This window comes from Aptenodytes patagonicus, chromosome 20, assembly GCF_965638725.1.
Source record: "Aptenodytes patagonicus chromosome 20, bAptPat1.pri.cur, whole genome shotgun sequence".
NCBI lineage: Eukaryota > Metazoa > Chordata > Aves > Sphenisciformes > Spheniscidae > Aptenodytes > Aptenodytes patagonicus.
This window is the reverse complement of record NC_134968.1, coordinates 7,151,413-7,179,209: the sequence shown is the minus strand read 5'-3', so window position 1 is coordinate 7,179,209 and position 27,797 is coordinate 7,151,413. Positions and strand designations below refer to the sequence as shown.

Here is a 27,797-nt window from a genome sequence, read left to right as displayed (position 1 = left end):
GCTGGGAACCCTGAGCTGCTCACCATCAGCTGCTCTCACAGAATGAGAAAATCACAGGACGTTTGAGGTTGGAAGGGACCTCTGGAGGTCATCTGGTCCAACCCCCCTGCTCAAGCAGGGCCACCTAGAGCCAGTTGCCCACAACCATGTCTAGGTGGTTTTTGAATATCTCTAAGGAGGGAGAATCAGCAGACTCCCTGGGATACCTATGCCAGTGCTCAGTCACTCCCACAGCACAGTAAGAAAGTGTTGCCCCCTTGCCAGGGCACAGGTCACTGTGCTGATCCCATCCATGGAAGGGTTACCCCATCTTGGTCAGTCGAGCTTTAAAGCATTTTCTTCAAAGGAAACAGCTCTAGTCATCGTTTCCACTGTCAAACACTACAACCCTGCCAGTTGTTTACTGGATGTGAACAAATACCAGCAGCTTTCACATCCTTGTTTCTTAGGATGTAAACCAAGGGGTTCAGCAGGGGAGTAAGAACGGTGTAAAGAACAGCCACCACTCTGTCTAGTGACCCTTTCAAGGTCACTTCCCATGTAGGTGAAAGACACACAGACCATGGAAACAGGCCATGGCAGTGAAATGGGAAGCACAGGTTGAGAAAGCTCGTTGCCTGCCTTCTGCACAGCAGATCTGCAGGATGGTTCTCGCTCTGCACCTGTAAGAAGTGAGGATGGAGAGGAAGCAGCCAAGGGTCACATCCCCAATACTGAAGACGATCACAGCCTTGTTGGCAGATGTGCCAGCACAAGCCATGGCCAGGAGGGCTGGCAGATCACCAAAGAAGTGGCGGATGTGCCCACAGTAAGCCAAATGGGAGGTGATTATTGCATGTGGAGCAGGAGCAGGGAACTGGCCAGCCATGTCCCCGCCACCAACCAGACGCACACAGCCCGATGCATGATGGCCCCATAGCACAGAGGGTTGCAGAGAGCCAAGCAGTGGCCATAGGACATGACAGCGTAGAGGAAGCATTGGTCCCTGCCCAGCAGCTGGGAGGAGTACGGCTGGGCCACGCAGCTGTGGAAGGAGATGGGTATGCCCAGTGGCTTGAGGAAGCCCTCCAGCATCTTTGGAAGGAAGACACTGCAGAAGCAGAGATCCAGGAAAGAGAGCTCGCCCAGGAAAACATGCACGGGTGCCCACAGCCTGGAGTCAGCTGTCAAAATTAGCCGGATGAGGAGGTTGCCCAGGAGGGTGAAGGTATAGATGGTGAAAAACACAAGAAGGGAAGCACGCTCATCTCTGGTACATGGGGGAGGCCCATGAGGATGAACTCTGACACGGCACTCTGATTGTTTATCTCCATCCAACCAACACTTCTGTCCCTACAGAAGGAGATATTGTTGCTCCTTCTCCGTGGTAAATCACGCCAGGCCAAACTGTGAATGATGCACGATGCCTGGTGTCTCTTCTCAGCCTTAAGAGACAGACATGTACCGAGTCCAAGCAGGAAAAATACAAATGTTGGATAGTGGTTCCTACCCCAGATTTTGAGAAGGGCCCAGCACCTTGTAGCCCACAGTTTTATTGCTCGTGTGGACTGGAGTGGGGTTGGCGTTCCCAGCAAAGATGTCCGTCTGCAGAATATTACTATTTTTGTCCCCAGAGAGCTCTGCAACAACCATAGCATTTCTGTTGTTAAATTCTGTACAAGTTTCAGAAAACACTGTGCATCCGACTGAGCCAGTAGGTGGTTTAAATCACCATTAAAAAAACCCAAACCTCTGGCAACAATGCCCTTAGTCTGAAGTGTAAAGCCTGCACGGATTCTGTGCCCTTTTCCTGCCTTTCCAGGATCTCCTCAGTTGGGCAGCCAAACCAGGGGTCATGCCAAGAGCCAGTAGCAGCGCTCTGGCAGTGCTTTGGCCAAAGAGCTTACTCGTCTGTCAGAAGAAATGCCATCCCTCCCTCTTCAACAAGGATAATTGCAGATGGTATCATCATTGCGAAGGATGAGAGGTACCTTCCGCTTATTACAAGGTTTAGTGTGGTAGCATAGGAAGTCCACATGAGATGATGATGATGCTTATTAGTAGCATGACTAAGGAAAAGAGATTTCAGACATGGAAGTGAAAGGCCTTTATAAATCTTTTGGCCTTCAGTCATTCTGAGATATGCTTCATTAGACATGATCCCTCTTGGTGCAGGACATTTCTGTGGGGATTTCTGGTCTTCCACTTGTACACTTTTGTCAAGTCATCTGGATTTTCATGCAGGAAATAGGATATGAGACTGTAGCGGCTGCCAAGTGACATTTCCACCGATCAGAAGGGATCAGATCTACATGTAAAAAGTCCTCTCTCCTGAGAATGGCAGCCAATTCCTGAGCACAAATTCTCTGGGGGGACGAATGAAGCAGTCAAGAGCTCTGCAGCTGTCTTGGGAAGTGAATGCAGTACCCTCGTCCTTGATCTTCACGTTCTCCTGCATGCTCTGTATCGGAGCAATTTGAACTCTCTCAGAAATACACCGTTTCACTGCCCCCATTTCTATGCTGACTGCCCTCAGCTCCCACATGCTTAGCTCCAATTTCCAGCCCCAACACATTCAGCAGCATGGGAGACTTATCCCTGCCAAGGCCTGCTGGCCATGGCCCCTAGATTGGGTGGTGGAGGGAAGAAGAAGGTGGAGTAGCGGCTATGGGCCATCCCAAGGGCTGTTCCCTGCTTTACCATGCCTGCCATTCTGCAAAGCAAATCATCTCCCGGAGCCCCACACCCTGCCACCCCAGCACAGCTCTGGCCATTGCAAGAGCAACGCCCTTCCTCAAGAGCTCATGGGGCTGCTGACCCCTCAGGGCTTCCTGCCTTTCTGGGCATTTGTGGGCAGACACACAGCAAGGCAAGGCCTGATGGTCACTGGCAGCAGAGCAGCCAGGGATGTCTTCCTCAGCTCCAAGGGATGGTGCCCAAAAGAGGAGCCACGGCAGGGTGTGAAAACCTCCCATTCCTCTGTGAATGGAGAGGGGTCTCCTTGTGCCCTCACCCCCTTCCACCCCTCAGCAACACCCTTCTCCTTTGGCAGCTTGGGGAGTGCCCACAGAGGGAAGGACCACATGGAGGCCAGGCTTGAATGCAGCAGAACTTTAATGAGTCAAAAGAGGGAAACAAAGTCACTCTGAGTGGAGGACAGCAGTGCAGGGAGCCCTGGGGGCAGCCGAGAGTCTGCGCTCCTTGGCCGTGGAGAAGTTCCTGCGTGATGTCTGTCTGCCTGCCCCATAGAGGGAGACGGGCCCCACCAGGCTGGCCTTGGTGGGAGCTTGATGCCAAGGGGAACCAAAGCAAACAAAGAAAAGGGAGAGAAAGGCAAGGTCGGTCAGCTATGCTGAAAACAAAACCCAGAAGATGGATCCTCTGCCCAGCACCGTGTTCTGAGTTCCTCAAGGTGTCTCCCTGGGGCTTGCCCAGCGTCTTTAGCAGGGGAGGCACCTTCTGCCACAGGAGCGGCTGGAAATGCCAGAGAGGTCACAGCACCCAGAGGTGATGGGCACTCCATCACAGCTGAGGATGCTGCCAACAGCAGCGGAGGTGGAGGAGCCCACAACGGTGTTCTGCGGGAAGGAGCTGAGGATGGGGCCGGGCAGGGTCACCACCACGGGAGAGGGCTGGATGATGACGGTGGAGTTCTGGCACTGCCTGACACAGGGCTCATTGCAGCTGTTGGCCAGTGGGGTGGGGCCGCAGGGCCGGCATGGCAGGCACTGGTTGTAGCAGGACATGTCTCTGGGCTGGAGGTGCACCTGGGAGAAAGGACAGGGAGGAAGCACAGTACAAGGGTGCTTGAGGAGCAGCCTGGTTACACTCTCACAAAGGAGACAAGGCCACTACTGAGTGGGGAGCTGGAAGGTGTGCCAGGAGCCACACAGTCTTCACTGCCCTACAAAGAGTAGCCTGGCACAGGGAGGCTCTCTCTGAATTCATAAACCAAAAGCCACCTCAGCCACATCCCAGCCTCTCTCTAAGCAGACCTTCTCACTGCTTCCCTCTCTCATGACAGGAAAATTCAATTCCCAGCACAGGCCAGAGCCAATATCAGCTGAGATGTCCATCGAGAAAAGATCTCGCTTTGGAAAAGAAGGAGAAGGGGCTTCAGACTCACCTGGCTCCCAAGGAGAAGGAGGCAAGAGAAGTGGATGGGAGAGCAGGGACTTGGGCTGGCTTTTATGCCTGCCCTTCAGTGCCGCAGGACCAGAGGCACCCTTTGCAGAGGTAACAATTTTCTGACAAGCTCATCTTGAATGCAAACCATCACAGCTAATGATATGGGCTGTGCTTTGATTCCCTGCACTGTTGCCTTTTCATGTCCAGGTTTGTGCCATGACCATTCCCCAGTGAAGCCTTCTTGAGCACTGGGATGAAAGGCCCTGGGATTTCTTGGGCAGGAATGCAGCAGTGCGGGCAGAAGACTCAGCTCAAGGGCTGGACGGGTCCAAGCAGGCAAGTGACATCAGCCTGGGTCACTCTGGTGAGGCTGTTTGCAGTGTCATTCTCAGGAAGAAGCGCCAGCAATCTTCAGCTGGACACCATGGGCTCTCGTGCATGAGGACATGCCATGTCCTTCTCTTTCCTTCCCTCCTCAGCTCACTCTGATTCCTGGTCACCTGTTGTTGCCTCCCCAGGTATATGCGTTGTGCTGCTACGTTTTGACTCCATCCTGCCTAACACTGCCCAGTCCCCAGGGATCTTCAGCACAGTCCATGGGCTGTTGTGTTCCAATGTCAGTTCTTGTCTTGTGTGTACTTGTAAGCAGCCAGGTTTGTGTGAATGCACGTGGGAGCACAAATTTGTGCATAATTCCATGCGGGTGTGCATGAGCCTCTGTGTGTGTGTGTGTCCTTGTGTGTCACTCATCACGAGGGAATGTGCTGCTCATGGCAGAGAGAGACACTCTCCACTGCTCTCTCCATGAGCACGACAGGGCAGCAGGTTCCCAGGGTCAGAAGGAGCCTGAGCACAGCCCAACGGTGATGGCACCAGCCTGCTAGAGATCTGTCCAGGGAAGGGGCACTGAAATGCAGCCCCTGTCTCCTGAGCCCTCCTTTTCCTGCCCCTCCAAAGCTCACACTCCACTGCTGCCAAGTTCAGGCCCCAACAAGGATGGTTTCACTCCAGCTTGGATCCTCGGTTTAATTCAGTGTAACAACATTGGGAGTGCCTCAGCATGGCTGGCAGTCCCCCCTGCCTGCCTCTCCAGGCCAGGACACAGCTGCTCTCCCCAGTGCTAGAGAGTTCAAAAGGATGGGGATGGCTTTATGGGCAGGGAGAAAGGCTGAGGAATCCTGCTGACCATGTGCTGGCCATCCCTGAGTGGATCTGCTTCCAATGCAGTGTCGGTGGTGTCTGGGGTGGGACACAGCCCTCTCTCATGTCCATGTCAATGCCAAATGTACCTGTGCAGCCCATCAACCTGGTGTCATGTCGGGCAGGGGCCAAGACCTTTTCCCAAACAGGTACTGAATGAAAGGAACCTGAAGCCTGATGTCGCTGTGGTGTAAGTGGAAGGACAGACCCTGTGGCTTGCACAGGAAAGCCAAAGAGCTGATGACTGCTTTGATGTTTAGCCCGCAGGGACCTTCATGCCTCACATTGAAATCTCAGTCTGAGTGTCCAGCAACTGTCTCTGGAAGGGAAGGAACATTACATTCAAGACCCCATACCGCAAAGCCTACTGGTCTCCCGTGGGGGTGTCCAGAAGAGACCCTCACTCTGACAAGGGCTGTGCACAGTGTATAATGTTCCTGAGCCTGTATCCCTGCCTGAATGTTTGTCTGCCTGGACTTAGGTCCAACTTGGAGACAATGCAGCTGAGGGCTTTTCCACTTCCCTGTAGTGACCCCATTAGAGACCAGTGCCAGAGAGCTCTTCTGGGAGAGCTCAGCCAGGGCCGATTCCCCTCTCCATGGAGCTGCTTCTGAGCTGAGGCTCTAGAAGCTGAGGGCCAACCTCATTGTTTTCTTGTGAGGTAACAGGCACCGTGGGGAAGGGAAGGGAAGGGAAGGGAAGGGAAGGGAAGGGAAGGGAAGGGAAGGGAAGGGAAGGGAAGGGAAGGGAAGGGAAGGGAAGGGAAGGGAAGGGAAGGGAAGGGAAGGGGAGGGGAGGGGAGGGGAGGGGAGGGGAGGGGAGGGGAGGGAAGGGGAGGGAAGGGAAGGGAAGGGAAGGGAAGGGAGGGGAGGGGAGGGGAGGGGAGGGGAGGGGAGGGGAGGGGAGGGAAGGGAAGGGAAGGGAAGGGAAGGGAAGGGAAGGGAAGGGAAGGGAAGGGAAGGGAAGGGAAGGGAAGGGAAGGGAAGGGAAGGGAAGGGAAGGGAAGGGAAGGGAAGGGAAGGGAAGGGAAGGGGAGGGAAGGGGAGGGAAGGGGAGGGGAGGGGAGGGGAGGGGAGGGGAGGGGAGGGAAGGGAAGGGAAGGGAAGGGAAGGGAAGGGAAGGGAAGGGAAGGGAAGGGAAGGGAAGGGAAGGGAAGGGAAGGGAAGGGAAGGGAAGGGAAGGGAAGGGAAGGGAAGGGAAGGGAAGGGAAGGGAAGGGGAGGGGAGGGGAGGGGAGGGGAGGGGAGGGGAGGGGAGGGGAGGGGAGGGAAGGGAAGGGAAGGGAAGGGAAGGGAAGGGAAGGGAAGGGAAGGGAAGGGAAGGGAAGGGAAGGGAAGGGAAGGGAAGGGAAGGGAAGGGAAGGGAAGGGAAGGGAAGGGAAGGGAAGGGAAGGGAAGGGAAGGGAAGGGAAGGGAAGGGAAGGGAAGGGAAGGGAAGGGAAGGGGAGGGGAGGGGAGGGGAGGGGAGGGGAGGGGAGGGGAGGGGAAGGAAGGGGTGTATTTAGAGTTTAGCAAGGCCTTTGACAGCCTCTCTCATACTTCCTTTATGACCAAATCAGTGACAAATGCGTTCAGTGATAAGGTGGGTGGAAAACTGGCTGGACTACCAGGCTCAGAGAGTTCTGACCTTGGTCCAAAGCCCAGATGGCTGACACGTATTAGTGGGGTCTAGCAGTAGGGATCAGCAGTAGGACCAATACTGTTTGATGTTTTCATGAACGCCATGAGTACTGGGCAGTGGGGAACTCCCAGCAAGTCTCTGGATAACACCCAGCGAGGGGAACAGGCCGGAACTGTCACACACGGCTCCTGTTCAGAGGACCTGAACAGGCTGGAAAACTGGGCTGACTGGAACCTCCTGAAGGCCAAAAAGAGTAAGGGCAAGGTTTTGCATCTGATGGAGGAACCAACCCATGCAGTCACGCAGGCTGGGGGCTGGCTGCCTGGGAAACAGATCCACAGAAAAGCATGTGTGGTTTTAGGAGACACCCAGCTGAACATGAGACAGCAGTGTGCCCTTGCAGCAAAGACGGTCAACTGCATCCTGAGCTGTGTTAGTCAAAGTGTTGCCAGCAGGTCCAGGAAAGTGACCCTGCCCCTCTGGCCCTGGTGAGACCACATCTGGAGGACTGCGTCCAGGTTGGGGCTCCCTGCTCCAGGAAGAGTATCAACATACTGAAGGGAGTCCAACAAAGGCCACCAAGTCGACTAGGGGGCTGACAAACATGGCGTGCGAGGAGAGTGTGAGAGAACTGGGCCTGCCCATCTTGGAGAAGAGAAGGCTCAGGGGAGACCTTCTTGCTTTCCACAGCTGCTTTTTCAGAGGTGACAGAGAAGATGGACCTAGTCTCTGGAAGTGCCCAGGAGACAGAACACGAGGAGTTCTGATTAAGCAATAAGCTAGAAGACATAGAAAAGAAACGTGTTTCCCAGGGAGGTTGTGCAATCTCCATCCTGGAAGGTGTTCAAGGATGGACTGTATGTGACTTTGAGCAACCTGGTCTAATGGGGTCTGTTCCGAGCAGAGGGGTGATCTAGATGACCTCTGGAGGTCCCTTCTCACCTACATTCTGACTCTGTGATTCCCCCTTGCCCCTGCCCTCCCTGACCCCTGCACGCCCACGGGCACACGTGCCCTCACTCGCCCTCTGCCACAACACAACTCTTAGCCATTGTGCTGGGACTGCGGAGGGGCAGCTGAAGGGAGGCTCTCAGCCTCCTCCCTGCCATCCGCAGGGAATCAGTGGCTGCTGTTTCCAGCCCCTGAGCTGGGAGACAGCCATGGGAAGCTGGTCCATCTCCTGGGTCAGGGCCCTGCAGCTGTCCCCGGCTGCAGCGGGCACTGTGCACGCTTGTTCTTGCTGGGGAGCCCTGGCTGGAGGAGGGGAACAGTCCACTTCCCAGGACAGCAGCTTGTGGCCCTGCAGAGCCACCGAGCACTCTTAGCCCGGGCGAGACCCCGGGCGGCGCCGGCGCAGGGCTCCGCCCCGCGGCGGAGCTGGCGGTGGCGGAGAGGAGAGGAGAGGAGGCGGGGGAGAGGAGGCGGCGGTGCCGGAGCAGAGAGCCGGGGCTGGCGGGGGGCAGCGAGGCGCGGTCGGCGGAGCGGCGGCATGCGGCGGTGCCGGGGCGCAGGGCTGGCGGGGCTGGCCGCGGTGCTCCTGGGTGCGCGGGGCTGGCGGCGGGGGCCGGGGCTGGGCCTGGGGTGGCCCCCGCAGCTCCCTCGAGCCTGCCGTCCCCTCTGCCTTCTTCACGGACCTCTGCCCCCGAACCATCCTCCCGTCCAGCCCTCCCTCTGCTACCATCCCACGTTCCCCCAGAAAACTCATCGCTCTAGCCTTTCTCCAGGCTTCCCTGTTTCCTTCCTTTCCTCTGTGTCTTGCCGTATAACTCATGCCGTCATCCCTTCCCCCTTGCTACTTTATTTCTCTCTTTCCTTTATCCCCCTTTTTTCTTCAACGCCTCCACCCTTCCAGCTATCCTTCACGCATTCATCTCGCCACCACCTATTAATGGACACTTCCATTAGTGCACATGTTGACATCCTCTGGAAACTCTTCTCCTCATCATCTCTGTTTGTTCCTGAGTGCTTCTGCGGGATTTGGTCTGGGAAACAGCAGGCAGGGCTGGGCACAAAGCAGGGTTTGACTGGTTTTTCTTCTTTTTCTCCTTTTTTAACTCGGCAGTGGCTGCGGGCAGAGCCCAGGTGCAGCAGGAGCCGTCGGCAGAGACCACCGAGGGCACTGGCATCAGCATCAACTGCTCGCACCCCAACATACAGACCACCGACTACATCTACTGGTACCGTCAGCTCCCGGGCCGAGGCCCCGCATTCATCGTGAGAGGTCACAAAGGCACCAAAGATCTGCAGGACCCTCCGGGGCGGCTGTCGGTGGCGGCAGACCGCCGGTCCAGCGCCCTGCGGCTCGCCCAGCCCCGGCGCGGGGACGCGGCGGTGTATTACTGCGCCCTGGGAGACACGGGGAGAGGAGCCGGGGCTGCGGCCGGGCACGAACCGCCGCGGGCGGGGCCGGGCGCGTGTGTCGGGGGCGGGGGGACAGCCCCGGCCGGGCCCGCCAGGGGGCGCTGCCGCTCGGCCCGCCGGGGCCGCCTCGCCCCGCCCGGCCCCGCCCGGCCCCGGGGCGGTTCCCCCGCCCCACCGGCACCGGCACCGCCTTCAGCATCGACCCTGGCACCGGCACCGGCATCGGTACTGGCACCGGCACCGGGCCCGCCGAGGCCCCGCAGCCCCGGGAGGTCCCCCCGACGCGGCTCCGGAGCCGCCCACCGGGCAGAAACCTTCTCCCGCCCCTCCCCCCCCGGTCACCCCGCACTCCCACCGGGAGGCAGACCGAAATCCCCCGCCACAGTGGCGGTGTCCGGCCGTGCCCGGGAAGGAGCGGTTGCAGCACCGGGAGGCGGGCAGCAGAGAAACTCCTGCCCACGGGAAGCCCTCGCTCCTGCCGCAGGGACCGGCCACTGCTGCCATGGAACAGACGGGGCCTCTTCTCGGGTTTTTGCCTTTCCCCACTAGGATAGCCAAGGGAAGCCTGAGCAGGTGCTTTCCTCTGCTCTGTAAACACAGGGACTCCAGTGCTAAGTTGCGAATGCAAGACTGTCCTTAGAAAAGAACATCCAGAAGGGGTTTCACATTTTGTTACTTTCTAAAAGCTCAGATACACGATCAAAAACTGCATGCTACAGGCTTTCAAGGAGCTTTCAAAACATTCCTGCTAGCATTAGAAAGCCATCGCATGGAGTCAGGAGTTCAAGCTCCACAGCAACAGGAGAAGGGGATGTCGAGGTCATGGGCACCTTCAAGCGCTCCCCACAGTGCCTCAGCGTTGAGACCATGAGCTTGTTTTACAGGATTCAGAGCCTTTGGAGTTGAGGCCCAGGAGAGAGGGTAAAAGCGTGGACCGGACACACTGACGGCGGCCTCAAGGGATGCCAGGTTCCTACTTGATGAGTGAGTCAGAAACAGATTTGCGGAGTTGCCCTGAGGGGCTGGAGGTCTGGGTGAGTGAGAGCTGGAAGGAGGCCTCTGGGAAGAGGCTGCGGGCTCCAGCCAGTCCCCGGGGAACTCTGTGTGGCTCGAGTAGCTGACACAGTGGTTCAAAGCCCATGGTCAGAGGCTTCAGAGGCACGGAGTGAAGGATCAGCCCTGCTCCCTGTCCCAGCTGGACTTCATAACTGTGTTTCCAGGGAACTACTGGCAGGTGGAGAAACCGGGCAGAGCAACAGGTATGGCCAGGCTAGCACACAGATCAGCCCCATGTTCACATGGGATCAGCACCTTTCGTCCCTGCCTCCATCTGTCTTCCTATGCTTGGCTCCATGCCTTGATCCTTCCCTTTCCCTGTCTCTGCTGCTTCTCCTAAGCATCCCATGTCTTGCACCATCCTAAAAAACTTTTTCCACTGCATCCCACAATGAGTTCTGATCCCCCTGTAGGCAGAAACACCCCTGAGTTTGTAAGGTGATCCTCTCTCTCACCCTTGTGGGAGGTGTCATCTCCAGAGAAGGAGTCGATTGTGATACCTAAAGGGATGGGGAGAAGATGTCGGTAAACAAAAGGATTGTGCGCCCTCCTGCCAGGGAGAAGTGGTGTGTCTGACGCTCTGTGTGAGGGTGTCGGCAGCAGGTGCTGTTCCCAGAGTCATTTGAGAAGGGAGAGAAATGCCCTGTCAGGAGAGGGGGTCAGACTCCTGCTTTTGGCTCTGGCTGTTCCTGGTTCTACCTCCTTTCAGATGCTACCCAGGGACAACGAGCACATCAGGGGCTGCAAAGGGGCCTGTCTCCAACCCTGAGAGAGGTGAGTGCAGGCCCCTGTCTCTGGCTGCACACTGGATGGCAGAAGTAGATCACCATGGACACTCCTCCCTTGCTGGGGGCTGGTTGGGCTGGTTGTGATCTCCAGGAGGAGCAAAAAGCAGGAGAACAGCCTGCAGCCTCCTATTGCCTGACAGCAGGCGGCTTGAGCTCTTCCTTCAGGCTCCTACAGGAACCTTCAGGTGCCCCAGGCCCCTTTGGCAATGAGACCTGGAGCTGAGAGGCAGCGCTTCTACACCAGGGTATGTCTGCCTGAGAGGATGCTCCAGCACCTTCTGACTTGGAGGGCTATCAGAAGTCCCGCTGTGGCCTGACTGCCCTAAGACAAGCCTCCCAGTGCTGAACAACCTCCCCTTGGCCCTTGCAAACCTGGCACACAGTAAGGGTTTACAGTTTGGCATCTTTCCTTGGGCTGAGCACTTTAAACAACTTTAATTAGTCTCCCTACAGAGCCTCCTCGTGGCAGAGGTGTGGAGTCCCAAGCCCGCCTGACTCAGAAGACTCTTCATTCCGTCCCATCAGGTATTTACACACATTGACAAGATCCCCAAAGAGCCTTCTCTTCCCCAGGCTGAAGACTGCCCGCCTCTCAGCCGATCCTCATAGGAAAGATGCTCCAGTCCCTGAACCATTTTGCTGGGCTTACTCCAACATCTTTCTTGTACTGGGGAGCCCAGAACTGGAGCCAGCACTCCAGACGTGGCCACACCAGCGCTGAGTAGAGAGGAAGGATCAGGTCCGTTGTTCTGATCTGGCAATGCTCTTCCTACTGCAGCCCAGGATGCTGTTGGTTTTCCTTTGCACGAGGGCACATTGCCACAGCAGACTCAGGAACACCCCTGAGCCACTGAAACTGAGTGGGACACAGCAGTGAGTATTCAGGAGAAGTACCCCAGCTGCTTGTCCAGCTCTGACTCTTCCCTCAGCATCCACCAATGACCACTGCTGGGAAAGGGGGCTCTTGGGAAGAGACATGACTGCTCCTGTGGATTTACCTCCTAGCCAAAGAAGCCCAAGGAGGGAAAATGTCCTCCTAGCCCTGCATCTGGGGATCAGCAAAAGCCTCAACTTGTGAGCAAGACCCATCAGCCAGGCACAGGACAAGATTCTCTGTTCCACCCCTTCAGCTATCCCCCTACTCTTCACTTCTCCCCTCCAGCTCTGCAACTCACCAGTGCTTGGCTGGGCGGAGTCCCTGAGTCCCTGTGGGTTCTCTGCCCAGCAGAAAACTGCTGGTGGCTGCATTTCTGGGATGTGCATTTCTGGGATCTAGTTTGTCCCTCTGTGCACACGTCTCTTGTTATGCTAAGTCTGTTTTGGAAAGCAAAGAGCTGGCCCTGGAGAGGGGAAGCTGTGGTGTAAGCTGAAAAAGCAGCCATGGTGGCAGGCCAACATGTTCCAATTCATGGAGTGATGTGAGCTCAGTAGGCCATGACATCAGGTATTTGCCGTGAGGCCTTCAGAGGTCACAAAGAAAGCTCAGGCTTTGTGAAAGAGTGGGACATGGGCCAGAGATAAAGGGAAGGAGGCAGAGAGAGTGAGGCACCTGGAGAAAAGTGTCTCTGTGAGGTGCTGGAAGGTGGATGAGAAGCCCCGTTCCCACCTGGATGGGTAAGAAAGCTGTGGTTTGGATCCCAGCTGGAGGTGGAATTCAGGTCTGTTCTTATGCTGTGCTTTACACAAAGACCTGTGAGAGAGGTTTCAGGGTCTTGCAGGAAACGCAGGACATCTGGGCGGGCAAACAATGAGTAAGTTGGAATATGGGGGCACAAACTATCGCATTCCACACATTTTAAGTGACCTGAGTGCTTTGCCACACCCACCTTACATCTGAAACTTACTGCTCATTTGGCCAATCTTTCCCCTTTCCTTCATGTTTGTAACTTCTCAGGTGTCCTGAAAAGTGCCTGCCATGGCTTAGTGTTTTTGCAGGTGTTGCTGGGAGACACTGCAAAGACCGAGCTCAACATGGGGTTTGCCCCCAGAGCCTTGACTCAAGAGACCCAGTTTTCTCTGGGGACAGGAGCCTTTCATCACGTTGAGGAAATTGCTCACCTGAGGAACTTGAGCAGAGGCCACTGTCAGGGCATGTGGAAGGTGAGAGCTGCTGCTTCACTAAGGCTGTCAGATCAAGTCCCTTTTCCTTTCAAAGGGGAGAAGAAGTAAAAGGGAAAGTGATAAGCCAAGCACACAATGACAGCAATCTGTAAGGAAGTGATAAGGGAGACAAGGAGGGAGAGCAGAGCTCTGCAGCCTCTAATGGATGGGCCATTAGGAAACTGCAGGCGAAGCTTTGAAGTGGGTCAGGAAGAGGACCTGGTGACAAATGGCAGGGAAAAGGCTGATGTACTCCATGCCTCTTTCTCCTCAGTTTCTACTGGCATGGCTTCTCCTCAGGCCTACCACATCCCTGAGCCTCCCCACACACTCTCTGGGAAGGAAGCAGCACCCACAGTAGTAGAAGAAAGAACTCAGGAGCTCTTACTACCATGTGGACATACACAAGTTCATGGGACCACTTGGGATGCATCCAAGGGTGTTCAAGGAGCTGACTGGACAGTCTCTACTCAGTCCCTGGAAAGAAGATGCAGCAAATACTCTCAGAAGCCTTTTCTAAACTCATGAAAGGCAAGAAGGGGGTTGGGAGCAGCTGACATGGGTCTACTGAGGGCAAATCATGCCTCACCAGCCTCCTTGCTTTCCATGAGGAGGTGACTGGCACTGTGGGGAAGGGGAGGGGCACTGGCTGTGGTGTACCTTGACTGTAGCAAGACCTTTGACATACCCTCATGGGTGCACACATATGGACACCTATACGCACAGAGAGGTATGCACACTCACAGCCATGCACACACACCGATATGGGTGCACACACAATCTCACACACATGGGCACAACCACACACATGAGCTTGCACGTACCCAAAGAGTAACTCGTACGTGTGCCCTTCTAAAGAGGTGTGTGCACACACGTTTCCAAAGGAGCCCGTGTGCAGACACAGGCAGAGCCACCCCTGTCCTGGTTTCAGCTGGGATAGAGTTAATTTTCTTCCGAGTAGCTTGCATAGTGCTGTTGTCCTGGTTTCAGCAGGGATAGAGTTGGCTGATGGCCAGGGCATCGCTGCTCTTTCTGTGCTGCTGTACTGGACAGGCTGGAACTCCAGTGTGAACTCGAGTTGAAGGGACTGTGACCTGTGGATGAGTCCATGTGGGAGCAGGACACCCCAAAGCGTCTGTGGCCGTGGATAAGCCCATGCCAGAGCAGGTACATCTCGAAGCGTCTGTGGCCGCAGTTACGTTTGTGCTACAGCAGGTTTACTTCTGAAGGGACTTTGGCTGCGAGTAAGGCCACGCTGGAGCAGGTATATCTCTGAAGACATTGTGGCCCATGGAGAAGGCCATGCTGGAACAGGTGCATCTCAAAGTGACTGTGGATAAGTCTATGCTGCAGCAGGTGTACCCCTGGAGAGACTGTGGCTCATAGATAAGGCTCCACTTGGAGCAGGTACAACCCTAAGGGACTGCAGTCTGTGGATAAGTCCAAGCGGGAGCAGGGGCAAGGGGAGGAGTTCATTGCAATGTTAAACCCTGTGGTTTGATCCGAAGGGGCCAGAGGTGGAGATTGTAATGGAAATACTTTTAAATTGTTGTAACCCATGATTTGAGTTGCCTGTTATAGGAATTACTGTAGCAGGAACCACCCGAACCAGTGGAGGACAAGCCTTACAAGAAGCAGTGCAAGTGCAGCAGTGACCCAACCTGAGCTGGCTTTGGTGCCCAGTAACTCCACGCAACACACCACCTCTCCTGTCCTGAGTGACCACCATAACAGATGGAGCCCAAAGTCACGGACTAAATGAACTCAGTAGATATTTCGTGGACATTTCTGGACATTTTACAGACATTCCACAAGGGTGGTCCATAGACTAAGGGAATGACATCTGTGTGTTATATCAAAGGATGGAAAGCGGGGCGGGTGGTTAATGAGGTTGTACTGGAAAATATGGGACTTGAGCATGACGTAGATGGTATAGAATAAGGGGTGGATACTGTCCTGGTTTCAGCAGGGATAGAGTTAATTTCCTTCCTAGTAGCTGGTACAGTGCTGTGTTTTGGATTTAGGGTGAGAACAATGTTGATAACTCACCAATGTTTTAGCTGTTGCTGAGCAGTGCTTACACTAGTCAAGGACTTTTCAGCTCCCCATGCTCTACGGACTGAGAAGGCTGGAGGTGCACAAGAAGCTGGGAGGGGGCACAGCCAGGACAGCTGACCCCAACTGGCCATTTTGACATTCCATACCATGTGACGTCATGCTCAGCATATAAAGCTGGGGGAAGAAGAAGGAAGGGGGGGTACATTCGGAGTGATGGTGTTTGTCTTCCCAAGTCACCATTACGCGTGATGGAGCCCTGCTTTCCTGGAGATGGCTGAACACCTGCCTGCCCATGGGAAGTAGTGAATGAATTCCTGGTTTTGCTTTGCTTGCGTGCGCGGCTTTTGCTTTACCTATTAAACTGTCTTTGTCTCAACCCACGAGTTTCTCACTTTTACCCTTTTGGTTCTCTCCCCCATCCCACCGGGGGGGAGGAGTGAGTGAGCAGCTGTGTGGTGCTCAGTTGCTGGCTGAGGTTAAACCATGACAGTGAGGAGCACCTTGGTTACCCTGTCACAAAAAGGACTGTCGTCCACCACACAGCCACTCGCTGTGACCAGTTTATATACTGGGCATGATGTCACATGGTGTGGAATATCCCTTTGGTCAGTTGGGGTCAGCTGTCCTGGCTGTGCCCCCTCCCAGCTTCTTGTGCACCTCCAGCCTTCTCGGTCGGTAGAGCATGGGAAGCTGAAAAGTCCTTGACTAGTGTAAGGACTACCTAGCAACAGCTAAAACATTGGTGAGTTATCAACATTGTTCTCACCCTAAATCCAAAACACAGCACTGTACCAGCTACTAGGAAGGAAATTAACTCTGTCCCTGCCGAAACCAGGACAATGCTGAAGGAGCTTGGTGCCTGGAGGAAGGCACTCAACGTGTGTTCTGTGGTTGGGCTGGTGCCTGCTCTGTGCCATTCAGGGACAGCTCACGGATCCTGCTGAGTGCAGAATCAAATCCCACTGTCACTGCCATGTCTCCACAGAGCTGGGGGTATCTCCTCTCGCACAGCACCCTTCCGGACAAGAGTTGGGTTGTCGCACTTGCGAGGACCTTAGAGGCCTTTGGGCTGAAGAAAGATGCTCCGTGCTTGGGGAAAAAAGGCCCCAAAAAGCATTTGTGTGCATTTGGGCACCAGTCACTGTCCTGGGCCTGCCTCACCCAAGGGGGTGCTGGGTTCACAGGGACAGGGCACACCAATGTGTGGCCTGCTGTAGCTGGTACCAATACTAACTTGTGAACAGCTCAGCCCATGTTGGCAACAGGTGGGCCATGCCAGGTGCTGTGCTCACAGGTGAGAGGGCTGCAGGGGGAAGCTGTCTCTGCTGACCCTGCCCAGGCGTGCTGGCCATGGCCCCGAGATTGGCTGATGGAGGAGAGGGGCAGCTGGAGTAGGGACTGTGGGCCATCCCCAAGGCTATTTACCCATTCGCAATTCCAGCCATCCTTTGGCAATGTCTTCTGCTGAGCCCCCTTGCCCAGCAGAGCCCAACCCAAAGCAAGAGGAGTGCTCTTCCCTAAGAGCCTGTGGGACTGCTGACCTCCTCGGGGCCTCCCACAGGCCCACAGTTCCTCTCTGGAGGACAGCAGTTGTCAGGATTCCTGTTCACATGACGTGCTCCAGGGCCAAGGGGGTATTTCTGAGCAGAGTCACAGCAAGGCAAGGACTGATGGCCATTGGCTGTGGAGTAACTAGGGTGTCTTCCTCAGCTTCAAGAGGCAGTGCCTGAAAGAGGACTCGCTGCAGTGTGTCCCACCCTCCAACGCCTCTAGGAGTGATGAAGGGTCCCCCTGTGCCCCCACCTACTTCCCCTCCAAAGCAATGGCTTTCTCCCTCGGCAGTCAGTGTGCAGATGGAAAGACCACCACAGGGACACAGGCAGGATTGCAGCAATTTTTTAATGAGCCTAAAGAGGGAAATGAGGTCACTCCAAGTGGAGGCCCCCAGTGCAGGGAGGAGCAGGAGCAGCCAAGAATCTGTTCCCCTTTTCCTGGGGCAGAGTTCCCACAGGGCATCTGTCGACCTGCCCAGCAAAGGGAGACAGGCTAGCAGGTCACTCCAGGCTGGTTTCTGGGGTCCTCACAGCAGGCTTTGAGGGGAGCCCAAGACAGCAAACAAAAGAGAGAAAAAGGGTGAGTGGAAGACAGGAAAGATAGACATTGGCTGTGTTTTCAGAGAGCCCAGGCTGGCCTCTTCCAGGGCAAGCCAGAGATGACCAGCTAGTCTGAAAACAACGGCATGAAGTTTGATCCTCTGTCCAGCAGCATGTTCTGAGTTCCTAGGTGTCCTTATCCGAGGTCATTGCCAGCATCTTTAGCAGGGGGGGCATCTGCTGCGACAGTAGCGGCTGGTAATGCCAGAGAGGTCACAGCACCCAGAGGTGATGGGCACTCCGTCACAGCTGAGGATGCTGCCAACAGCAGCGGAGGTGGAGGAGCCCACAACGGTGTTCTGCGGGAAGGAGCTGAGGATGGGGCCGGGCAGGGTCACCACCACAGCAGGTGGCTCAATGACGACGGTGGAGTTCTGGCACTGCCTGACACAGGGCTCATTGCAGCTGTTGGCCAGTGGGGTCGGGCAGCAAGGCTGGCAGGGCCGGCATGGCTGGCACTGGTCATTGCAGGACATGTCTTGGGTCCGGAGGGGCACCTGGGAGAGAGGGCAGGCAGGAAGCAAAACATGGGGATGAGTGAGGAGCAGCCTGTCACCACACCATGAGGGAACCAAAGAACATGCAGGGCTGGGAGGTGGAGGCTGTGCAGAGATGTGTGAGGGCTTCTTGGCCTCATTCTGACAGGGCCCAAAAAGAGCCACCAGCTCCTATGCAGCTACTGCCTAGCCCCTGAGTCCAGTAGCCTCCTCACTACAGTCCCAGCTTCCCTCCGTGTCTAACCTGCTCCCCACCTCCCCATCCCGTGACAAGGAGCCCCAAGATCTGGCAGAGAAAAATCTGGTGTCAGCTGAGAGCTCCATTGAGGTGAGACCTCCTTTTAGAGAAAGCGGAGGAGGAGAAGGGGCTTCAGACTCACCTGACTCCCAAGGAGAAGGAGGCAAGAGAAGTGGATGAGAGAGCAAGGAGCTGGGCTGGCTTTTATCATGGACCTTTACCGCCCCAGGCTGCCAGAGGCATCCCTTGTAGAGGTGATTATTGTCTGACAAGCTCATCCTGAATGCAAAACATCCCAGCTAATGCTATGGCCTGCGTTTTGGCTTCCTGAATTGCTGTCTTTTCGTTTCCTGCTTTATGCCGGGCACATTCCCCAGTGAAGGCATCTTTTGCGTGACAGGATGAGCGGCCCAAGCATTTCCGGTGCAAAACACGTCAGCATGGGCAGAGGACTCATCTCACATGCTGGAGGAGTCCAGTAAAGGACACTCAAGGTAGACTAAACAGCTGGCTTAGACAACACACATGCGCACAAACACGCACACATCTAGACCTCCAGTCACCTAGAGTTAATTGAGAAGGCTCAAGACACCCAAAGAGAGGCTGTCTACGCTGCCCAGGGCCACCGCACATGTCTTGGACTTGACAGAGTCATCTTGTGCAAGTCCTGTGTCCAAGGGTTCAGTGTGGCTGAGGGAAGACTGATCTGCGCTCGGTGAGAGCGGGAGATGCAGCTGATGAGAGTAACGTGCCCAGCTTGAGCCCATTCACCCACACAGAAGTCCCTGCCCTGCTCTCTGTCTGTCCCTGAGTACCGTGGACATGGATCTGGGGTTTAGCCATGGGACGGAGGTGCTTGTAGGCTCTGGTGGGACAGCCTGTGGGTTCACTTCTGACTGCATGATGAAGCAAGCCATGCACACATGACCCGGTAGGCAGGCCCTGCCGTGAGCTTATGCTAGCTGGGGAGTTGAGAGGCCACCATTGGTCAATTGCAGGATCAGTGTCTCCAGAAAGATGGTTTGTCCCATTTACCCTGCACGTCTGCTTTGGGGTGGGCTAAGTCCCGTGTGTGAGCTGATGTCTCTTCACTGACTGTGGGAAGAGGCTGTAGAGTCTGCTAGAGCGGGTCCAGAGGAGGGCCACGAAATGATCAGAGGGTGGGAACACCTCTGCTATGAAGAAAGGCTGAGAGAGGTGGGGTTGTTCAGCCTGGAGAGGAGAAGGCTCTGGGGACACCTTCCTCCGGCCATTCAATACTTCAAGGGGGCTTATAAGAAAGACAGAGAAAGACAATTTGCCAGGGCCTGTAGTGACAGGGCAAGGGGCAATGGCTTTAAACTGAAAGAAGGTAGATTTAGATTGGATTACATAAGGAAGACATTTTTTGCAATGAGGGTGGTGAGACAGTGGAACAGGTTGCCCAGAGATGTTGTGGATGCCCCATCACTGGAAGTGTTCAAGGTCAGGTTAGATGGGGCTTTGAGCAACCTGATGTAGTGAGAGATGTCCCTGCCCATGGCAGGGGGATTGAACTAGATGGCCTTTCAAGGTCCCTTCCAACCCAAACCATTCTATGATTCTATGATTCCATGTATTATGCTGGTAGCAAACATGGCTCTGTGAGGTCCTTCCCTCCAGGACAGTGAGATTGGGCTGAAAGAGCCTCTACACGAGGATGTCGTTGCAATCTGAGTTGGTCCCACAGGGCCGGAAGGACGTATCTGCTGAAGGGATCTTGATCCATTTCACTCACATCCCCTTAATTACCTATATTTACTAAGAGTGAGATGCAAAGCATGGCACAGAAGTCAGAAGAGAATCCCTCTCCCTCGAGAGCTCATTTGGGCAGCGTGCATGGCAGCAGCGGGGCATGGCAGCACTCAGCAGCTTTGGCTTCTGTCCCCAGAGGACCCTCTTGGAAGAGTGAGGGCTACTGGTCGGGAGTGGAATGTGTTTGGCAAGGTGAGGCAAGAGTGTCTTTGCAAACACCTGCTACACTGGGAAGGAGGAGTTTAAAGTAGGTATGGAGGGGGAGGTCTACCATAGACTGAAGAGCAGGGATGTCAGAAGGGGTAGAAGCGGTATGCATGGGGGACAGCATGCCTGGGGAAGCTCTCACATTCCCCTGTGGCACAGGTGGTGGTGTAGTTACATGTCTGCTACAAACCTCCTGCTCAAGAAGAGAAGGCAGGTGAAGCTTTCTTCAGGCAGCTGGGGAAAGCCTCACAGTCACAGGCCCTGGTGCTCGTGGGTGACTTTTATCACCTCAGTGTCTGCTGGAGGAGGAAAATGGCTGGGCACAAGCAAACCAGGACATGTCTGGGGCATATGGAAGACAAATTTTTGATGCAGGCAATCCATGAATGGACTAAGGGAGAGGCTCTGTTGCACCTGCTTCTCACAAGTGAGGAGGAACTGTTGGATGATGTAAAGTTCAAGGGCAGCCTTGCCTGCAGTGACCATGAGACTGTGGACCTTAAGATCCTCAGAGGGCTGACCAAGACAAACAGGAGTATTACTGCCCCCGACTTCAGACGAGCACTTCTTAGTCTTGTCAGGGACCTACCTGCTCGGCAGGATACCATGGGAAATTGCCCTGGAGCGCAGAGGTTTCCAGGAGGGCTGGCTAACCTTCAAGGACAGCCTCCTCAGAGCACAAGGATGGTCCTCTGCAATGTGCAGAAAGGTGAGTCAGGAAAAGCCAAAGCACAGCTGGAGTGGAAACTTGCAAGGCAGGGGGTGGAGGGAATCAGGCAAGGTATCCCTGAGCCTATTGGCAGCAAAAGGAAGGCTAAGTAGATGAGGGCTCATTGCTCGGGGAGGAAGAGGACCTGGTGACAAATGGTAGGGAAAAGGCTGATGTACTCCATGCCTCTTTCTCCTCAGTTTCTACTGGCATGGCTTCTCCTCAGGCCTACCACATCCCTGAGCCTCCCCACACACTCTCTGGGAAGGAAGCAGCACCCACAGTAGTAGAAGAAAGAACTCAGGAGCTCTTACTACCATGTGGACGTACACAAGTTCATGGGACCACTTGGGATGCATCCAAGGGTGTTTAAGGAGCTGGCTGGACAGTCTCTACTCAGTCCCTGGAAAGAAGATGCAGCAAATACTCTCAGAAGCCTTTTCTAAACTCATGAAAGGCAAGAAGGGGGTTGGGAGCAGCTGACATGGGTCTACTGAGGGCAAATCATGCCTCACCAACCTCCTTGCTTTCCATGAGGAGGTGACTGGCACTGTGGGGAAGGGGAGGGGCACTGGCTGTGGTGTACCTTGACTGTAGCAAGACCTTTGACATACCCTCATGGGTGCGCACATATGGACACCTATACGCACACAGAGGTAAGCACACTCACAGCCATGCACACACAGAGTTATGTGTCATATGTGTGCCCTTCTGAAGAGGTGTGTGCACATGTTTCCAAAGGAGCCCATGTGCAGACACAGGCAGAGCCACCCCCCATACCAACATGTACGCACAGACATTCAAACACACATGCTTACGCGTGTGCATACTCCTAGCACGCATGTATTTGCATACAGGTATATGTGCATGCTCATTTACACATATGTACACACATGAAAGCACATATCCACACAGACCTGTACCCCCACACTTAGATAGATCCAGATGGTCACAACTGTCCATGCTCACCTCCACGAAGGCACCTGTATGTGATAAAACACATACACAGTCATGAACAGACCTGACCAAACACACTTTCAAACACCATTTGTGCACGCTCATGCTTGCAGGTGCATTACCCCGGGCACACACAGACACACACGTATGTGCGAATGCACACATGAGCACAGCCAGAGGGACATGTATGTGAGCATGAACATGCACACGCACCACTGAGAACCAGGACGCCCAATGCTAGCTCTCAGCCTCTCGGGATGACTCTAGGCAAGTCCTTCCGGCCCCACAGTTAAGGCAATGAATCAGACACCATCAGCTTTAGTGAGCTCAAGCGTTTCACTGTGGTTCAGTCAGCTGTTTTCTCACCAGAAAAGAGAGAGAAACCACAGCAGAATTGAAGCTGCCATGGCCTTTCCAGACATTGAGCATCTCTGTGTCCCAAGTCTGTGGGTCAGGAATAATGTAAAAACTAGAGAAAATCCATATTGTTGCAAACACAAAGAATCCCCACATTACAATAGAAAAAAACTCCTTCAGCCTTAGGTGCTCCCAGCTGTCCTATGTGATCTCCCTTAGGGAGATATCAGGGTGTTGGACCGGCCCCTCCTTTCTAAAGGGAGTGGAGCCCCAGTGGCGTATTCACACAGCAGCAGAGCGTGGCGTGCCCGGGAGAAGCCAAACTCCTCACAGGCTGCAAACACTGAGGCTGGGACACCAGAAATGAGAGTGCCTGATCCCACACCACATCCAGCGTGGGCTCCTCCCTCCATGGGTGCACAGGTCCTGCCAGGAGCCTGCTCCAGCGTGGGCTTCCCACGGGTCACATCCTCCTTCGGGCATTCACCTGCTCCGGTGTAGGGTCCTCCATGGGCTGCAGGGTGGATATCTGCTCCACCATTAACCTCCATGGGCTGCAGGGGGACATCCTGCCTCACCATGGTCTTCCCCACAGGCTGCAGGGGAATCTTTGCTCCAGTGCCTGGAGCACTTCCTCCCCCTCCTTCTTCACTGGCCTTGGTGTCTGCAGAGTTGTTTCTCTCACATATTCTCACTCCTCTCTCCGGCTGCAATTGCTGCTGTGCAGGGTTTTTTTCTTCCCCTCCTTCTTAAATATGTTATCACAGAGGCGCTACCACCGTTGCTGATTGGCTTGGCCTTAGCCAGCTTCGGGTCTGTCTTGCTAGAAGCTTCTAGCAGCTCTGCACCCCCTGCAGCCCCCCCGCTACCAAAACCTTGCCATGCAAACCTGGTACACTGACTGATCCCAGTAAGAAAGGCACCCAGCCTCTTCAAAGCATTCCTTAAAATGCCATTTATTAGCACTAGAAAGAAAGAGGATAGTATAGGTGATCTTACATCCCTTCAGATGCTGGGAACCCTGAGCTGCTCACCATCAGCTGCTCTCACAGAATGAGAAAATCACAGGACGTTTGAGGTTGGAAGGGACCTCTGGAGGTCATCTGGTCCAACCCCCCTGCTCAAGCAGGGCCACCTAGAGCCAGTTGCCCACAACCATGTCTAGGTGGTTTTTGAATATCTCTAAGGAGGGAGAATCAGCAGACTCCCTGGGATACCTATGCCAGTGCTCAGTCACTCCCACAGCACAGTAAGAAAGTGTTGCCCCCTTGCCAGGGCACAGGTCACTGTGCTGATCCCATCCATGGAAGGGTTACCCCATCTTGGTCAGTCGAGCTTTAAAGCATTTTCTTCAAAGGAAACAGCTCTAGTCATCGTTTCCACTGTCAAACACTACAACCCTGCCAGTTGTTTACTGGATGTGAACAAATACCAGCAGCTTTCACATCCTTGTTTCTTAGGATGTAAACCAAGGGGTTCAGCAGGGGAGTAAGAACGGTGTAAAGAACAGCCACCACTCTGTCTAGTGACCCTTTCAAGGTCACTTCCCATGTAGGTGAAAGACACACAGACCATGGAAACAGGCCATGGCAGTGAAATGGGAAGCACAGGTTGAGAAAGCTCGTTGCCTGCCTTCTGCACAGCAGATCTGCAGGATGGTTCTCGCTCTGCACCTGTAAGAAGTGAGGATGGAGAGGAAGCAGCCAAGGGTCACATCCCCAATACTGAAGACGATCACAGCCTTGTTGGCAGATGTGCCAGCACAAGCCATGGCCAGGAGGGCTGGCAGATCACCAAAGAAGTGGCGGATGTGCCCACAGTAAGCCAAATGGGAGGTGATTATTGCATGTGGAGCAGGAGCAGGGAACTGGCCAGCCATGTCCCCGCCACCAACCAGACGCACACAGCCCGATGCATGATGGCCCCATAGCACAGAGGGTTGCAGAGAGCCAAGCAGTGGCCATAGGACATGACAGCGTAGAGGAAGCATTGGTCCCTGCCCAGCAGCTGGGAGGAGTACGGCTGGGCCACGCAGCTGTGGAAGGAGATGGGTATGCCCAGTGGCTTGAGGAAGCCCTCCAGCATCTTTGGAAGGAAGACACTGCAGAAGCAGAGATCCAGGAAAGAGAGCTCGCCCAGGAAAACATGCACGGGTGCCCACAGCCTGGAGTCAGCTGTCAAAATTAGCCGGATGAGGAGGTTGCCCAGGAGGGTGAAGGTATAGATGGTGAAAAACACAAGAAGGGAAGCACGCTCATCTCTGGTACATGGGGGAGGCCCATGAGGATGAACTCTGACACGGCACTCTGATTGTTTATCTCCATCCAACCAACACTTCTGTCCCTACAGAAGGAGATATTGTTGCTCCTTCTCCGTGGTAAATCACGCCAGGCCAAACTGTGAATGATGCACGATGCCTGGTGTCTCTTCTCAGCCTTAAGAGACAGACATGTACCGAGTCCAAGCAGGAAAAATACAAATGTTGGATAGTGGTTCCTACCCCAGATTTTGAGAAGGGCCCAGCACCTTGTAGCCCACAGTTTTATTGCTCGTGTGGACTGGAGTGGGGTTGGCGTTCCCAGCAAAGATGTCCGTCTGCAGAATATTACTATTTTTGTCCCCAGAGAGCTCTGCAACAACCATAGCATTTCTGTTGTTAAATTCTGTACAAGTTTCAGAAAACACTGTGCATCCGACTGAGCCAGTAGGTGGTTTAAATCACCATTAAAAAAACCCAAACCTCTGGCAACAATGCCCTTAGTCTGAAGTGTAAAGCCTGCACGGATTCTGTGCCCTTTTCCTGCCTTTCCAGGATCTCCTCAGTTGGGCAGCCAAACCAGGGGTCATGCCAAGAGCCAGTAGCAGCGCTCTGGCAGTGCTTTGGCCAAAGAGCTTACTCGTCTGTCAGAAGAAATGCCATCCCTCCCTCTTCAACAAGGATAATTGCAGATGGTATCATCATTGCGAAGGATGAGAGGTACCTTCCGCTTATTACAAGGTTTAGTGTGGTAGCATAGGAAGTCCACATGAGATGATGATGATGCTTATTAGTAGCATGACTAAGGAAAAGAGATTTCAGACATGGAAGTGAAAGGCCTTTATAAATCTTTTGGCCTTCAGTCATTCTGAGATATGCTTCATTAGACATGATCCCTCTTGGTGCAGGACATTTCTGTGGGGATTTCTGGTCTTCCACTTGTACACTTTTGTCAAGTCATCTGGATTTTCATGCAGGAAATAGGATATGAGACTGTAGCGGCTGCCAAGTGACATTTCCACCGATCAGAAGGGATCAGATCTACATGTAAAAAGTCCTCTCTCCTGAGAATGGCAGCCAATTCCTGAGCACAAATTCTCTGGGGGGACGAATGAAGCAGTCAAGAGCTCTGCAGCTGTCTTGGGAAGTGAATGCAGTACCCTCGTCCTTGATCTTCACGTTCTCCTGCATGCTCTGTATCGGAGCAATTTGAACTCTCTCAGAAATACACCGTTTCACTGCCCCCATTTCTATGCTGACTGCCCTCAGCTCCCACATGCTTAGCTCCAATTTCCAGCCCCAACACATTCAGCAGCATGGGAGACTTATCCCTGCCAAGGCCTGCTGGCCATGGCCCCTAGATTGGGTGGTGGAGGGAAGAAGAAGGTGGAGTAGCGGCTATGGGCCATCCCAAGGGCTGTTCCCTGCTTTACCATGCCTGCCATTCTGCAAAGCAAATCATCTCCCGGAGCCCCACACCCTGCCACCCCAGCACAGCTCTGGCCATTGCAAGAGCAACGCCCTTCCTCAAGAGCTCATGGGGCTGCTGACCCCTCAGGGCTTCCTGCCTTTCTGGGCATTTGTGGGCAGACACACAGCAAGGCAAGGCCTGATGGTCACTGGCAGCAGAGCAGCCAGGGATGTCTTCCTCAGCTCCAAGGGATGGTGCCCAAAAGAGGAGCCACGGCAGGGTGTGAAAACCTCCCATTCCTCTGTGAATGGAGAGGGGTCTCCTTGTGCCCTCACCCCCTTCCACCCCTCAGCAACACCCTTCTCCTTTGGCAGCTTGGGGAGTGCCCACAGAGGGAAGGACCACATGGAGGCCAGGCTTGAATGCAGCAGAACTTTAATGAGTCAAAAGAGGGAAATAAAGTCACTCTGAGTGGAGGACAGCAGTGCAGGGAGCCCTGGGGGCAGCCGAGAGTCTGCGCTCCTTGGCCGTGGAGAAGTTCCTGCGTGATGTCTGTCTGCCTGCCCCATAGAGGGAGACGGGCCCCACCAGGCTGGCCTTGGTGGGAGCTTGATGCCAAGGGGAACCAAAGCAAACAAAGAAAAGGGAGAGAAAGGCAAGGTCGGTCAGCTATGCTGAAAACAAAACCCAGAAGATGGATCCTCTGCCCAGCACCGTGTTCTGAGTTCCTCAAGGTGTCTCCCTGGGGCTTGCCCAGCGTCTTTAGCAGGGGAGGCACCTTCTGCCACAGGAGCGGCTGGAAATGCCAGAGAGGTCACAGCACCCAGAGGTGATGGGCACTCCATCACAGCTGAGGATGCTGCCAACAGCAGCGGAGGTGGAGGAGCCCACAACGGTGTTCTGCGGGAAGGAGCTGAGGATGGGGCCGGGCAGGGTCACCACCACGGGAGAGGGCTGGATGATGACGGTGGAGTTCTGGCACTGCCTGACACAGGGCTCATTGCAGCTGTTGGCCAGTGGGGTGGGGCCGCAGAGCCGGCATGGCAGGCACTGGTTGTAGCAGGACATGTCTCTGGGCTGGAGGTGCACCTGGGAGAAAGGACAGGGAGGAAGCACAGTACAAGGGTGCTTGAGGAGCAGCCTGGTTACACTCTCACAAAGGAGACAAGGCCACTACTGAGTGGGGAGCTGGAAGGTGTGCCAGGAGCCACACAGTCTTCACTGCCCTACAAAGAGTAGCCTGGCACAGGGAGGCTCTCTCTGAATTCATAAACCAAAAGCCACCTCAGCCACATCCCAGCCTCTCTCTAAGCAGACCTTCTCACTGCTTCCCTCTCTCATGACAGGAAAATTCAATTCCCAGCACAGGCCAGAGCCAATATCAGCTGAGATGTCCATCGAGAAAAGATCTCGCTTTGGAAAAGAAGGAGAAGGGGCTTCAGACTCACCTGGCTCCCAAGGAGAAGGAGGCAAGAGAAGTGGATGGGAGAGCAGGGACTTGGGCTGGCTTTTATGCCTGCCCTTCAGTGCCGCAGGACCAGAGGCACCCTTTGCAGAGGTAACAATTTTCTGACAAGCTCATCTTGAATGCAAACCATCACAGCTAATGATATGGGCTGTGCTTTGATTCCCTGCACTGTTGCCTTTTCATGTCCAGGTTTGTGCCATGACCATTCCCCAGTGAAGCCTTCTTGAGCACTGGGATGAAAGGCCCTGGGATTTCTTGGGCAGGAATGCAGCAGTGCGGGCAGAAGACTCAGCTCAAGGGCTGGACGGGTCCAAGCAGGCAAGTGACATCAGCCTGGGTCACTCTGGTGGGGCTGTTTGCAGTGTCATTCTCAGGAAGAAGCTCCAGCAATCTTCAGCTGGACACCATGGGCTCTCGTGCATGAGGACATGCCATGTCCTTCTCTTTCCTTCCCTCCTCAGCTCACTCTGATTCCTGGTCA

General features: G+C 54.7%; 2 protein-coding genes and 3 pseudogenes across 2 annotated transcripts; all 5 read right to left on the bottom strand.

Moving 5' to 3' along the window:
• Window positions 1-374: 374 nt before the first annotated feature.
• Window positions 375-2,017, bottom strand: LOC143169218 (olfactory receptor 10G4-like). The gene is given in 4 exon segments (XM_076356497.1): window positions 375-526; window positions 529-849; window positions 852-1,249; window positions 1,971-2,017. Coding segments are annotated over 4 exon segments (918 nt in total).
• A 1,402-nt stretch (window positions 2,018-3,419) lies between these two features.
• On the bottom strand, window positions 3,420-4,178 carry LOC143169358 (feather keratin Cos1-1/Cos1-3/Cos2-1 pseudogene; annotated as a pseudogene).
• Window positions 4,179-17,603: 13,425 nt separating this feature from the next.
• LOC143169217 (feather keratin Cos1-1/Cos1-3/Cos2-1 pseudogene) lies at window positions 17,604-19,094 on the bottom strand (annotated as a pseudogene).
• A 4,471-nt stretch (window positions 19,095-23,565) lies between these two features.
• On the bottom strand, window positions 23,566-25,208 carry LOC143169215 (olfactory receptor 10G4-like). Its single transcript, XM_076356496.1, is given in 4 exon segments — window positions 23,566-23,717; window positions 23,720-24,040; window positions 24,043-24,440; window positions 25,162-25,208. Coding segments are annotated over 4 exon segments (918 nt in total).
• Window positions 25,209-26,610: 1,402 nt separating this feature from the next.
• Window positions 26,611-27,369, bottom strand: LOC143169372 (feather keratin Cos1-1/Cos1-3/Cos2-1 pseudogene; annotated as a pseudogene).
• Between the last annotated feature and the right edge of the window lie 428 nt (window positions 27,370-27,797).